Raw genomic sequence first — 13,276 nt, forward strand, 5'->3', positions numbered from 1 at the left:
GTTTTTGCTCTTTCCCGTTTTCTCTTGGTAGTCATTACGATCAGATGCCTACGATCACTATAGTGCAATCTACAGCCTGCTGTGTGACCGGCATAAGAGGCATAAAACGCTGCGTGTCGGAGTACCTCCTAGCATGCCCCGAGCCATGGGCTTTCAAGCACCAGTCAACATCCAGGTGGGCAGTAACTCCAGTACCCGGATTCAGGATGAGTACCCGGATTCAGGACAAGCAACGTAGAGGGGGAGGGGTGGTTAGCCACTGCTCACTGACTCTGGGTCACGGCCGTTCCTGTTCTTCCTTACCTCTGTCCCCTCCCGGCTGTCATCTCTTCCTTTGTCAGAGGTCAAGTAAAGACCTGAACCTTTCTTGGACAGAGAGGATGGAAGAGTATCCCAGTACTCGGGAGAGACAACAATAGTTGAGGTTTTTTTGTTTTGTTTTGTTTTTAAAGAAACAGCAAATCATTGAGAGAGACTGTCCTCTCTAAAGAATGCTTTCTTGTAGCTTCTAAGGGCAGAAGAACCAAAGACTCCGAGATAGAAACATAGACTTTAGCAATCAAGAAAGCCTTGAAAGCCTCTCCTTATTTCTCTCCAGCACTGAAGGAATGTGTGTACACGTGTGTATTGCTTTCCAGGCGGAGCAGGCTGGTACCACGATGAACATCAGCGTTCCCCAGGTGCAGCTCATCAACCCAGAGAATCAAATTGTGGAGGCAAGTGGCAACCGCTGATTGCTGTCAGCTGAAGCTGCTTTCTTTCCCATAGCCTTGCTGCCCTTCCTTACTTCTTATTTCTGATTCCTTCTTGTTTCTAACCTGATGGTGTTTTTCTCCACCTCAGCCGGATGGGACGGTGAACCTGGACAGTGACGAGGGTGAAGAGCCTTCCCCTGAAGCTCTGGTGCGCTACTTGTCGATGAGGAGGCACACAGTGGGCGTGGCCGACCCGCGGTGAGTGTCTGCCCCGATACCACCCGGGCGGAGGGTTCCCACCTGACTTTGAGTTCCTACCGTGGCACGTCTTCCCTGCTTCGTTGTATCTCCCAGGTGAGATCTAATCCAGTGGCCAAGACATGTTTTTAACCCAGTTCAGGGTCCCTGGTAGAGCAGGCTGGATTTGACTAAACATCACAGAGCTATCTCTAATGGATGGCGGGCTGAAAGCCGCCGTCATGCCAAGTAATCACAGCACTTTGAAGAAGAAGAGCCTAGCGTGTCTTTTCCCACAGCCACTGAGGTCTTCTGATTTAAGCCACACAAAAGTACCTCTGAAAGTTCACCAGAGATTGACAGCCTTTAGAGATATTGTTTGCCATATATTCTTTTTTTTAATATTTTTATTTTTATTAATTTTATTTATTTATTTGCTATGTTGGGTCTTCATTGCTGTGTGGGTTTTCTCTAGTTGTGGCGAGTGGGGGCTACTCTTCATTGCGGTGCATGGCCTTCTCATTGTGGTGGCTTCTCTTGTTGCAGAGTACGGGCTCTAGGTGTGCAGGCTTCAGTAGTTGTGGCACATGGGCTCAATAGTTGTGGCTTGGAGGCTCTAGAGTGCAGGCTCAGTAGTAGTGGCACACGGGCTTAGTTTGCTCCGCGGCATGTGGAATCTTCCCGGCCCAGGGATCGGACCTGTGTCCCCTGCATCGGCAGGCGGATTCTTAACCACTGTGCCACCTGGGAAGTCCTTGCCATATTCTAATGCAAGACTCATCTAAGTGAGGAGAAGTAATTTATGTATGTTAAAAATTAAGTGAACAAAAATCCAAAAACACGCCAAATAAGTACCAGTTTCCCAAAGTGTTTCCCCAAAACAGTCCTTCAGTGTGTCCCCTGCTGCCCTCACACTGGGCAGATGGGCTGAAGACCAGCTCTCTCAGCTTTTGTTCTGCACATGAAGATTCTCACCATTAAAAATAGCCATCCCTCTTTTCTGGCTATTTTCTTTTACTGAGTAGGGAAGAGAAGGTCGTGGCAAAATTTCTCTTGAGCATTCAACAGGGGCCAAGCTAGGTTTCTGTTTTCTCTGAGTGATTTCCAAAAAAGCCTCCCCTGCCTGCTGATTTGCTTGCTTCACGTTTCTCGTTCTCGGCCTACGATCAAACAGGCAATAGGGGAACATTTTGGCTCCCGAGACTGTGTCAGCTGCAAAGGGATGGAGTCCCGTATCGCACCGTCAGTGGAAAGAGCTCTTATTTTAAAGTGTGCTGTGAAGCCCACCACTGGAGCGCGACAGCCCTGCACATGCACACGTGTCTGCCCATCAGCACTGCGGGTGCTGCTTGCATTCTTTCCCTGGTGAATCAGTTGCTGCTTCGGGCAGCCATTGTTTTAGTGGATGGCCTGTGTCCTCCAGAAACTTGCGGTTCACCTCCAGGCCTTGGAAACCTGAACTGGACCAGGGCCAGTATTTCCTCTTGGCTCAGAGCTGTTGGTTTCACATGAGTGGTCAGTGAAGAGTGGCACTCCCCAGCCCCAGAGAGTGAAATGGCAGAGAGCCAGGTTCCACACACGAGGCTCTGCACACTCCTATCGCTCTGAGATCTTAGAAACACAAATTCAGGAGGAAAGTCGAAAACACGAAGTAAATTGTGCTGAACTTCACAGTTTCATTAGTTTGGGGATATAGGTTGTGAGTGAGAATTGTAACCAGACTTCTCTGCCATCCTGTTTCCCATCAGCACGGAGGTGATGGAAGATTTGCAGAAGCTCCTGCCTGGCTTTCCCGGAGTCAACCCGCAGGCTCCATTCCTGCAGGTGGCCCCTAACCTGAATTTCATGCACAACCTGTTGCCCATGCAGAACCTGCAGCCAACTGGGCAGCTGGAGTACAAGGTACCGGGATATGGGAGAGGGCTTGCCCCCAGAGGAGAACATCTGAGCTTCCTTTGAGAGACTTTAAGGGACCATCCCCAGCATTTAAGGGTGTCCTTATAGAGAAGGATGATTTCTCTTGCAGAGCAGCTCGGGTGGGAGGGAAAGTCTCTCTAGACTCCGTCACCATCGTAGGATCCCTTAACTTCAGTAGATTAGAGTGCTGCTGTTTTCTCTCCTCCTTCCCCTCCACCCTTACCAACCTGTCCTTCCCACTCTACTCCTGACAGGAGCAGTCCCTGTTACAGCCGCCCACCCTGCAGCTGCTGAATGGGATGGGCCCCCTTGGCCGGAGGGCATCAGATGGAGGTGCCAACATCCAACTGCATGCCCAGCAGCTGTTGAAGCGCCCACGGGGACCCTCCCCTCTTGTCACCATGACACCAGTGAGTTGCAGCCCGAAGCCCAACTTGCTTTCTCAGAGGCCTTTGCTAAAGAGGTTGTGGAAGCCAGGGTCACCACCCTGAGTGTCTGAATTTCTTCTTTCCCTTGGTGTATGATGCTCAGTGTCAGTTCCTTTTTCTTCAGGCTAGTAGAATTTTCCAGAGTTCATTTTTGGTTAACTTCTTCACTTAACCAAATAACTTCCATGCTGCAGCCTGCTTCTGGAGGCCTCCTCCTGAGGGGGCTGCTTATAGACACCGACATAAAGGGCGGCTGCAGCCCTGCCGGCTTTGAGGCGGAGGTCAGTAGCCTCAGGCCTGGCCTTCCTGCAGAGGGCAGTGGAAGCTAACAGTTTTCTCTGGACGTAGTTGCGTTTTAGACCGGTTTCCAAAATTACCTTCTCCACCAGCCCTTCCCCTTTGATTAACACTACCTCACACTTTCCGTACAGCCCGGATCACTTGATTATTTGCTTTCATGGGCTCAAACCTGACAGTTGGTATCTCTCAATCCCATTTTTTTTTTTTTAATGTGATGGTCACATTCAAAGACTCTTTTCTTCCCCGGGTTCTGTTTATTTCTGATTATTTTCCTGTCATAGGTAAATTAATTGATTCATTCCTTCATTTCATACTACCTTGAGATTGGGTGCTAATTATATCCATAGCCCTTACTGGGTTCTTTAGGGCAGTGTTTCTTAACGTATCTCTTAGTCGAGGACCTTTCTTCCCCCTTCAATCCATTCATCAGGGATTAATACCTTTGTAAAATAAAATTAAAGTGAATTATTATTAGGGAAATAAAAAATTTTAAATATGTGAGCTGCAAGGCTAAATTTTATTTGATTCAACAGAAAAAAAAAATTACTCTGTTAAGTTGGTAAAAGGTTTGTAAATCTTACTCTCTGTTTCTTTACCTACCTTATCTCGGATTGGTAACGGAACAGTTTGTGGACTGGCGCAGGTCCGCAGGCCACACTTTCAGTAACACTCTTTTGGGAAAAGGAAAAAATTTATATTTACAGTTCTTGGCCTCACTGAGCTTATAATATGGGACAAGAAGATCCAGTTATGTGAAGGATTGGAATAGCAGTATCAGACCATATGTGATTAAGTGCCAGAGTGAAGACCACGGACTTGTAGGTGGTAGAGGCACTCAGGGAAGGGCAAGGTCAATGTAGGTCACGAAGGATCAAGAACAACTTTATGGGAGGTGCAGCGACGTTCCTCGGTCCGCTGTAACTGTTTGGCCAAGGTCACTGGCGAGCCCTTGCTGGCTAGTCCAGGGGGCATTTTTAATCTCCATCTTTTCAGGCCTCCCAGCTGTCCTAGTCACTGCTGACCATTTTCCTCCTTGAAATAGTGTCTTCTTTTACCCCATTCTCCTTGTTTTCTGCCTGCCTCTCCTTTTCAGGTTCTCTTTCTTCTTTTTCCTTGAAGTAGGTGAAAGCCAGAGTTTTATCTGAGGCCCTTTTTCCGTCTCATTTAATATACTCTCTCTGAGTGATCCTGTCCACTTCCCTAATTTCAGTTACTGAGTGATTCCCAAGCCCAGAATGCTCTTCTGAGTTCTACACTTCTGTATAACATATGACTACCGGCTGCACAGATTCAGTTGGTTATTTAACGAGTACTCACCGTTGTAATTCAGCGTGTCCTCAGGGAACTTATCCTGACTTCGTGAAACCTGTTTCTCTCCCGGTGACAGTGAATGGCTCCGTCACTCTCCTGGTTAGACAAGCTAGGAATGTGGGCTTTGTCTTTAGTTCTTCCCTGTCCCTTATTCCCCATGTCAGATCAGTGCCTGTGGAGTAAATATCTCACTTCTGTCCATCTCCACTGCCCTTTGCCTAATTCAGGCCACTGTCATCCTTCACCTGGATGAGCACAGTGGCCTCCTAACCGGCTTTCTTGTTCCAGGCTCTTCTCCTAATCCTCGTCACCAGCCCTTTTCATGCTGCAACTAAAGCAAGCCAGCTTTCTAAAATACAAATCTCGTAACATTGTGTCCCTGCTTAAAATCTTTAGTGATTCACCACTGCCTTTTCTCAAAATAAACTTCTTAATGTGGTATTCAAGGCCATTTATAACAGGCCACAGTGTTCCTCTCCTGCCTCGTCTGTAGCCACTTCCTGCCTAACCCTGTTCACGCTAGCCTTGTGGAGCTGTAGTAAGGAGTCTGGAAACCCTAGGAGCATTCAGACAATGGAATTATTCCAAAAGTTTGTTTTGTTTTATAATTATTGTCCATTAAAAAATGCTCTTTTGTTGTGATAACTGAGGTATGATTTTTGCTCTGGTGCTTGAGGGATTATGTGAGCCACAGGCTGTGAGTAGCTGTCAAGGGTATACAGCATTCCAGTCCACAAGCAGATGGGAAGAGTCACGTAATGCATGCCTTGTGGTGGACCTCATTTCACTTACGTGTTTTGGTGGGTAACAGTGATTTTAAAGCATTGAATTGTAGTTACACAATTTTATGTCATGTTCTAAAATGGACTTTTAAAAAACCAGTATGCTTTTCTGGAGTTAAGGACATCTAAAGTCTGGAAATAACATTAATATGAAACAACAGGTCAATTCCTAGACATTCCAGGTAAACAAGCTTCTACTATATTTTCAGATCCTCAGACACTCTCAAGCCTCTCCTTCTCTCGGCCTAGAAACCTCAGATGCTTGCGACCCCTTTCCCTCTTTGCTGGGCTAGCTCCTGCTCGTCCTTCAGGTCTCAGGTTCGGGGCCGCGTCTTCCAGGATGCCTTCCTCAATTCCCACGCGCCCATGACTGGGTCATGCTATTTCGTACTTGTCTGTTAGCCTGTCTCTGTCCTCCACTAGGCTGTAAAACGAGGGCAAGAACTTTATTAATTCACATTCTATCCTGGAACTGGTGGGCATTCAGCTGTTTGTTGGATGAATAAATGAATGAATGAAGATGAATCAGAGGAAGAAATTCAAATTAAAATCAACCGAGCGAGGTAAAAATGGAACGATGGAAAGGTATATGAGAGTTCTGTATAACCCAGGGATCCTAGAAAAGCTTTGCAGATAAACAGAGTAGCAGAGAGGCCTGCCCCAAGCCCAGTGTCTAGAGTAAAAGCGACTACAGAAGACGCGCCACCTTGAGCTTTTCCTTCCTGTCTCTCTTCAGGCAGTGCCCGCAGTTACCCCTGTGGACGAGGAGAGTTCGGATGGGGAGCCAGACCAGGAGGCCGTGCAGAGGTAATGTGGCATCTGGCAGTGCTTGCAGAACGTCCTTGGGCAGGCTCCCCTGCAACCAGCGAAAGGTCACCTCTGCCCAAGGAGGTGGTGCAGTGCAGCTTCAACATTTGTGTGGTCTCTTTGCTCAAGCCAGATGGCATGTTCCTCCCCACATGGAAGTAACAGAAGACTACCCAGAAAATTTCATTTCTGTAAGCACCACTGGAAGTCCCCTAAGTGACAGCAATAACCATAAGAACTTTTTCTCTCCTCCTTCCTTTCTTCCTTGCCCCCTGCCTTCATATTGCAACTCTGATAGTATTCACAAGGCACAAAGCCTGCTCCTACCTGCCAAGAACTGTTACTGAAAAGGAATTGGAGATTTGGGATGACAGTGATCCTAGCTTAGTCTGGCCACGGACCGCTGGCATGGACTCTTCCTTTCCAGGAGAATGAATACCTCTTGTACTGTTTGCTGTGTGTTTCTTCCATCCCCTTGTATCAACAAAGAGATGCTGAAAAAAGAATGTGGGATTCGGGCCAGGGACAGATGCAAATATCCGTTGTTTGCAGAGATGCCTATTTCGCAGAAAACGGCAGTGACCATCAGGCACGCTGTACTGCTCATTTGACCGCAGTTCTAGTAGCTATGGTCCTCAGCTCCATGCATGCCCTCTGTGGGAGTTGACCTTCTTATTTTCCGGGGAGGGGGGTTTGATCGGAATCCAGCATGTATTTTCCCAGAAATACAGGTGTTCTTCAAGATTATATGTTTTTTCCCTTGAGGCAAGTTGAAATAAAATGGTTTTCATGGGCTCTTGGGGAAACTTTCGATGTTTTTATCAAATGGATATTAAACCACTAATGGCTTACCCTCTGGCAAGTATACATACCACTAATTACTCTCTAGTCTGTTAACTGTTTTTAGCTGAAATGGGCAAAGTAGTTAAGAAAGAAACAAGACCACTTTTTAAGACCCGACGGTTGCTGACCAGTATTTACCCCAGTAGCTCTGCGTGAGCGTTGCTGTTTAAAATGAAGCTGGTCCCATGTGGAAAGAACAGTGAAGAACAGGGCTGTTGGCAGGCGGGCCAGCTCCTTCTACAGTGTAGCCAATAGGAGGAGTGTGTTGACTTTGTCTTTCTCTTGATGCTGTTGTTTCTATAGTTTGCCAATCACAGGGTGTATAAAGTTGCGCATGGGCTCTGCTGGGGTCATGAAGAGAAATTAGGAAACTTACTGCCTTCCTACTTTGATTACACAGCAGTATTTCATTTTATCTTCTGTCTTGCACTTTACTTCCTTCAGCTCCTTCTTTCTTCTTTAGACCAGCGTTTAAAGGGTAAAATGCCTATCAGTTTTGATGTAATGGGAGGAATAATGCTTCTTTTATTCATGCCCAAGAAGAGCAGCAGTGGTGGAGGAAGTCATCAACCAGACCAAGGGAGACCGACACCTTATTAATGGTATTAGTGGTGGAGCTAAACGATCTTCAGAATAAAAGTCATCAGCTTGTCAACTCTTCAGCTTTTGAAACTTCTGTTTTCTTGCCTTGCCCTTTTTCCCCCTTAAAAACAATTCTAAACTTCCTGTGGTTTCATTTCTTCATCCTTTAGAGAATGTTGGTTCGCTGGGGACAACATCAGTTATTCTTCTCTGATGATGGAGTTACAGTCGCGGGGCGTGAGGGAAGGGGTGGTGTTGGAACTCGCTTAGGCCCCCGTGAGAGGATCTGTTTTCTGTGACTTGTAGCAAGATCAGTCTCCGACCCTGGGGGCCAGTGACATCAAGAGACACGTGCGAAGCCCTTCTGAATATCTGTCTTGGCTCACCTTGAGGAACAATCCTTAGGGCTCGTTTCCTCTGACTTGTATTTTGGAAATTTGGAGAGAAAAGGGGAATGAAATTAATGAGTACAAAATAAATTTCTTCTCCTGAATGGAATGCGGTAAGGAAAGTTGATCCACTTTGTGAGCTGCATCTGTTTTCTCTCTTCTCTTGATGGCTACCCTTAGGTCCAAAATTCAGCCACTTCAGCGGTAAGCCAACTTTTGTTGGCCTTTTGGAACACGTTTCACTTTCATCCAGTCAGGGATCTGTTGGCCATCCAGCCCTTTGTGAGCTCTGGCACTGTCTCATTGAGTGCTTTGGATTAACTTCTAATGCTTCTTGCTGAGGAATATTCCTGTCTGTCTTTTTTACTATGAAATGTGCTCCTGCTTGTTGCAGGTACTTGGCAAATAGGTCCAAAAGACATACACTGGCCATGACCAACCCTACAGCTGAGATCCCACCGGACCTACAGCGGCAGCTAGGACAGCAGCCTTTCCGTTCCCGGGTCTGGCCCCCTCACCTGGTACCTGATCAGCATCGGTGAGTAGCCACGTGAGCTGTGGGAGCTCCTTGAGGCTCATCGGAGAGGAACCCTTCTGGCTAGTCTTCCAGACATGGTGACTAGCATCGTGGCTTTAAATAGCATCCTGAACTTACATCTTCTCAGCTCCTTAACTAGGCAGTGCCCAGGGCAACATGAGATGCTTCTTTCGCGTTACCTCGTAGGCATGTTTATTGCCTGCAGTTGATTCTCGTGGTTCTAGGTGTTGACTCATAGATGAAACTGAACTTGAAACCTGTAAGCGGGTGAAGCTCTCAGAAGGCCAGCTGGATATAGGAGGATTTCTAGCCACATCAATAGGCTTGACCTTTAATAACCCATCGCCATCAAAAGAATGAGCATTTCTTACCATGTGACCACTGAACAAGGAGCTTAGATATGGGGCAAGATACCTTCCTTTGTGAGTGGTAGAGCGGAGATACTGCATCCTCTTGAGCGTTGTGCTTGAAAAGTCATCCTTGCAATATTCTGATGGCAAAATCTTTTAGTAGGTCTCTGATACATTTATAATTCATTCTTTTAAAGAAAAAAAAAAGTTTAATCTTTCTCGCCAAGAAAACTTCACAAAATTGAGTTCAAGGAAGCCTGGGAGCAGAGGGGAAGGATGCTTTGCTGGATGAAGAAGATGGTTATCTTCTGTGAACACCTTGATGCCTGAGAATCCTACCTTCCTCCATTCTGAAGCTGTCCCCAAGCTCGAGGCCACACTTTCAAAGCCACCAGCAATCACTAGAGCTTATTTTATTTCAGTCTTTTTGGGAGGATGTGAAAAGCAGTCTTACTTGGGAAGGCTGGAAAGCAGATTCCAAGGAGATTAAGTTTATAAATGTGTTGTTATTCAATCTTATAACAGGCTCACACTGGCAATCTTGAAGCAGTGTTTTTTTATTATGTCTGGTTACACACTGGGCATCAGAGGTAATCAGCAGAGAAAGGTGACCTCTGAGCAGACTGAGACATCGTTAGTGCCACGTTGGAACTTGGAAAAGAGGAAGATAAGCTTTTATAAATGACCGTGAATAATGTAGTAAAAATGGTTTGTTAGTAGAAATGACATTTCTCAAATAAAACTGATGGCACAGAAAGACAGTATTTTTCTAAGGAGAATCTCTCAGGACCTACGCTGTTCCAGTACTACATCGAGAGTACTTTGAGCAATTATTAGCTGCATTTTCCACCCCATACATTTTCTGTGGTTTCTCAATAACTCTGAGCTCTACACTGTTACCTAATAGACCCTTTATTACTTTGCTTCTCCCTGTTGCTATCTTTCCCTCCTTTACAGCCCCACACTTAATTTTTTAGCCTAAGCCAGGGTCTGTTGTTTAGTTTCAGTCCTTTGGGTTTGATCCTTGTTTAATGCAGGTGCTCCCCAGGATGTGTTCTTGTGGGGGAAGCATGAAGACCAGCACAACCCCACAGTCTGCCTGTATCACAGACCTGATACCCTGTTTGCACCTGTTACTAAAGAAAGACCACACTGGCCCACAGCTCCATTTGTGTGGTTTCCACCCTGCCTAGTCATTGTCAAGGCCCTGCCTGCTGGAATTCTGTCTGCTGTCTGTTTTCGTGTGAACACTCTTGGTAGAGTGTTTCAATTCCTGTGGTCAAGCCCGTCTGAATTGGAATGAATGCTCTATGAGTGACAGATTGTGTAAGATGGGGCATTTATGCAACCTCAGCATGTCTCGATGGGGTTACTATAAAAATATGGCAACACAAGAGACTGAAGTAAGTCTTCAGGGGAAAAGAGAAACTTCCCAAGGCTATAAAACACGGCAAATGGGTGGCCTGGATAGAATACTGAATTCCTTTCATTTGCTGGAGGAAATGACTCAAGAACAGCATATATAGCTATTCTTCCGGGTATCATAGATGAAGTCCAGCATGGAGACAGAAGAGGGGTCTGACCAACCTTTTCAAATGCTGGAAGTGTGTAATTTAAAATTTAAAAAAAAAATTTTAAGTGCAATTAACAACAACAACAACAACAACAACAACAACAAAACAACTAACAAGATGGATTTTATCTAGGTGGGGAGCCAGTCCTGTTTGAAGAGCGTAGTGGGACTATCACCCTAATGTGAGGCTGTCCTGAGTTTGAACGTGACTGCTAATAAAAGTAAAACACAGTTGATACTATCAGTGTTTCCAAAATGAGCAGCTGCGTCAGAACTGTTCCTCTGAAGCTGCTGTGCTGGGCTGCCCGGGGTGTCCGTCTGTTCACAGCCTGATCTTCTGGAAAAGTCATGAAAATACCTGGACCTGGGAGTAGTGCTCTGATGGGAGAGAGTGCGTTTTGGGTGGACAGACCATATTAACTCCTTAAAGAACATGACTTTCTGAGTGAATCAGAAATGTGCCCATTATCAGAAAACAGTGAAAGCATTAAGAATCAAATTTTAGGAGAAAATAGTATTTGCTTGCTTTAACTGCAAGCACCTGAGGTAGAAACAGAAATAAGAAGTCTTGAGGAAACACGCCTGAGAGCAGCTCTCATGATCACTGTTTCTGGAGTGTGTCTGCCAAAATCATTTGTCTTTTGTGTTACTGAACCAGAAACATGTTCGTGTTCATTTCATCAGCTCACTGCTGTGTCAGGCTTCAGGTAGAGTCTGAAACAGGAGCCATCATTAGGGAAGGGGGGGTAAGGGGCTTTCACCTGCTGCCAGAACTCCTGCCCCCTCTGCATAGTCACCAGACCCTCCTAGTCCCTCCCTGTCTGCTGCATTTGAACTTGCTTGTTAACCCGCTTCCTCAGCCTTGATTCTGCTTCAGTCCAGAGTGAGTAACTGGCAAGGTGGTTCATCGTTTCACCCGTAGCTCAGTGTGATGTCATCTCTGCCCTGGACATGAAACCCTGATCCTTTCCATCAGCTGCTGGAATGCTGCCTTGGCAGTCTTTTATCTGCTTACCTCAACCCATAAACATCTCTTTCTGATTAGGTAACAAGTATAGGTGTTAGCTTCTAACTCTGATGCTGTCTTAGGCTTTCCATATCGATAGCTTGTTCTTTCTCTCTGTAAGACACTGGCTGTGTTCTGATTGAGCAGTGGGGTCCTTTTGAAGGTAATCCACATGATTCCTCTTTCCTTAGCCGGTTGGGAGGGTGCCACTGCTCTGGAAGTTAACTTTCACAGCAGGTAACCTTATTTGCGTTGACCAGGTACGTGCAGGATCTTGAGGCTCACATTCTTCCATCTGGGGATCACAGGTCCCCATTTTCCCCACTTTAACCTCCACCCTCCGTTTTCTGGCACAAACCTATGAATTACAGGCCAGACCTTTGACCCCAAAGTTGACTTTAGTTTCCCTCTGGTCGGTCCTACAGAGATTACCACTCAGGGAAAACTTCGGGTCAGATGGGTAGGTAGGTTTTAAAGGCACTAGATAGAGACACGATTATAAAAGCAAGAGTTCCTATACAGCTGGGCCTGAGGGACATTGTGAAGCTCTTCTCTCTGACCCAGTGTATTTGTAAGGACTGAATGTAGTTGATCCCAGGACCTTACCGGGCTTGGATATTAAGCCAACTCAAGGTAAGTGGAAATGGAAGATGGTCACCTAGAGGCCTCTGAAGGGACACAGGCTAGGGAAACGACCGGCCTCTGGAGATGGCATGGAAGTGGCGTAACACGCAGGGCTGCATGTGCAGCCAGCCAGCTTTGTGTTCACCTGGAACAGCGTCCCTTGGTGATTTGGTCCAAACCCCTGAGTCCTAGCCCCTAACCCTCTCTTCCCATGTATTCAGCTCTACCTACAAGGACTCCAACACCCTGCACCTCCCTACGGAGCGTTTCTCCCCTGTGCGCCGGTTCTCAGATGGGGCTGCGAGCATCCAGGCCTTCAAAGCTCACCTGGAAAAAATGGGCAACAACAGCAGCATCAAACAGCTGCAGCAGGTAATGAAGGAGACGGCAGGCGTCTCTGGAGGAGCAGGGGTAACAGAGAGCAGTGTTGCAGGAGGACCCGGGTGTTAAACTTCCCACCCCCTTCGTGTCAGCAGAACTGCAGTTTTAGAGGTTCCAAAGCAGATAGCGTCCTGACACTCCTTCCTGATTTCTTGTTATGTCCAGCTTTCCCCAGGAAGGGACTACATTTTCCTCCTGTCTCTGTTGTTCTTTAGAGAGGGATTTCTGGGCTTGGGCTTGGGCAGCACCAGGGGACGTCCTTCAGAGCAGCCCTGGCATTCCTCTGGTGACTCGTGGGCACCGGGCCTTGCTGGAGCCTGCGCTACATCCTCACCACCTGGCACGCTCTCCAGTGGGTATGGAATGGTGCCTCCAGGCTTCTGTAACGGGCCGGTTTCCTTTCTGCTTTCCTGACAACCAAGCTTCAAGTGGCATGTGCTTTGTACACAGGTTTCACACTGGAACCTTTGCATGGACACAGGCCATCTTGGTATTTTCCCTTTGTTCAGCCAG

At 46.7% G+C, this 13,276-nt stretch overlaps 1 protein-coding gene across 8 annotated transcripts in view; it reads left to right on the forward strand.

The window, feature by feature from the left end:
- SIK3 (SIK family kinase 3) overlaps positions 1–13,276 on the forward strand; it is a 295,319-nt gene that overhangs the window by 265,983 nt on the left and 16,060 nt on the right. For all 8 annotated transcript variants that reach the window (XM_057747818.1, XM_057747824.1, XM_057747819.1 and 5 more), the window contains 8 exons: positions 32–175; positions 639–716; positions 844–953; positions 2,681–2,834; positions 3,104–3,259; positions 6,407–6,477; positions 8,686–8,829; positions 12,604–12,754. In XM_057747818.1, the coding sequence (XP_057603801.1) occupies positions 32–175; positions 639–716; positions 844–953; positions 2,681–2,834; positions 3,104–3,259; positions 6,407–6,477; positions 8,686–8,829; positions 12,604–12,754 (1,008 nt within the window). The remainder of the gene's footprint in view (positions 1–31; positions 176–638; positions 717–843; positions 954–2,680; positions 2,835–3,103; positions 3,260–6,406; positions 6,478–8,685; positions 8,830–12,603; positions 12,755–13,276) is intronic.

Source organism: Hippopotamus amphibius, chromosome 9 (assembly GCF_030028045.1).
Source record: "Hippopotamus amphibius kiboko isolate mHipAmp2 chromosome 9, mHipAmp2.hap2, whole genome shotgun sequence".
In the NCBI taxonomy this organism is placed as follows: Eukaryota; Metazoa; Chordata; class Mammalia; order Artiodactyla; family Hippopotamidae; genus Hippopotamus; species Hippopotamus amphibius.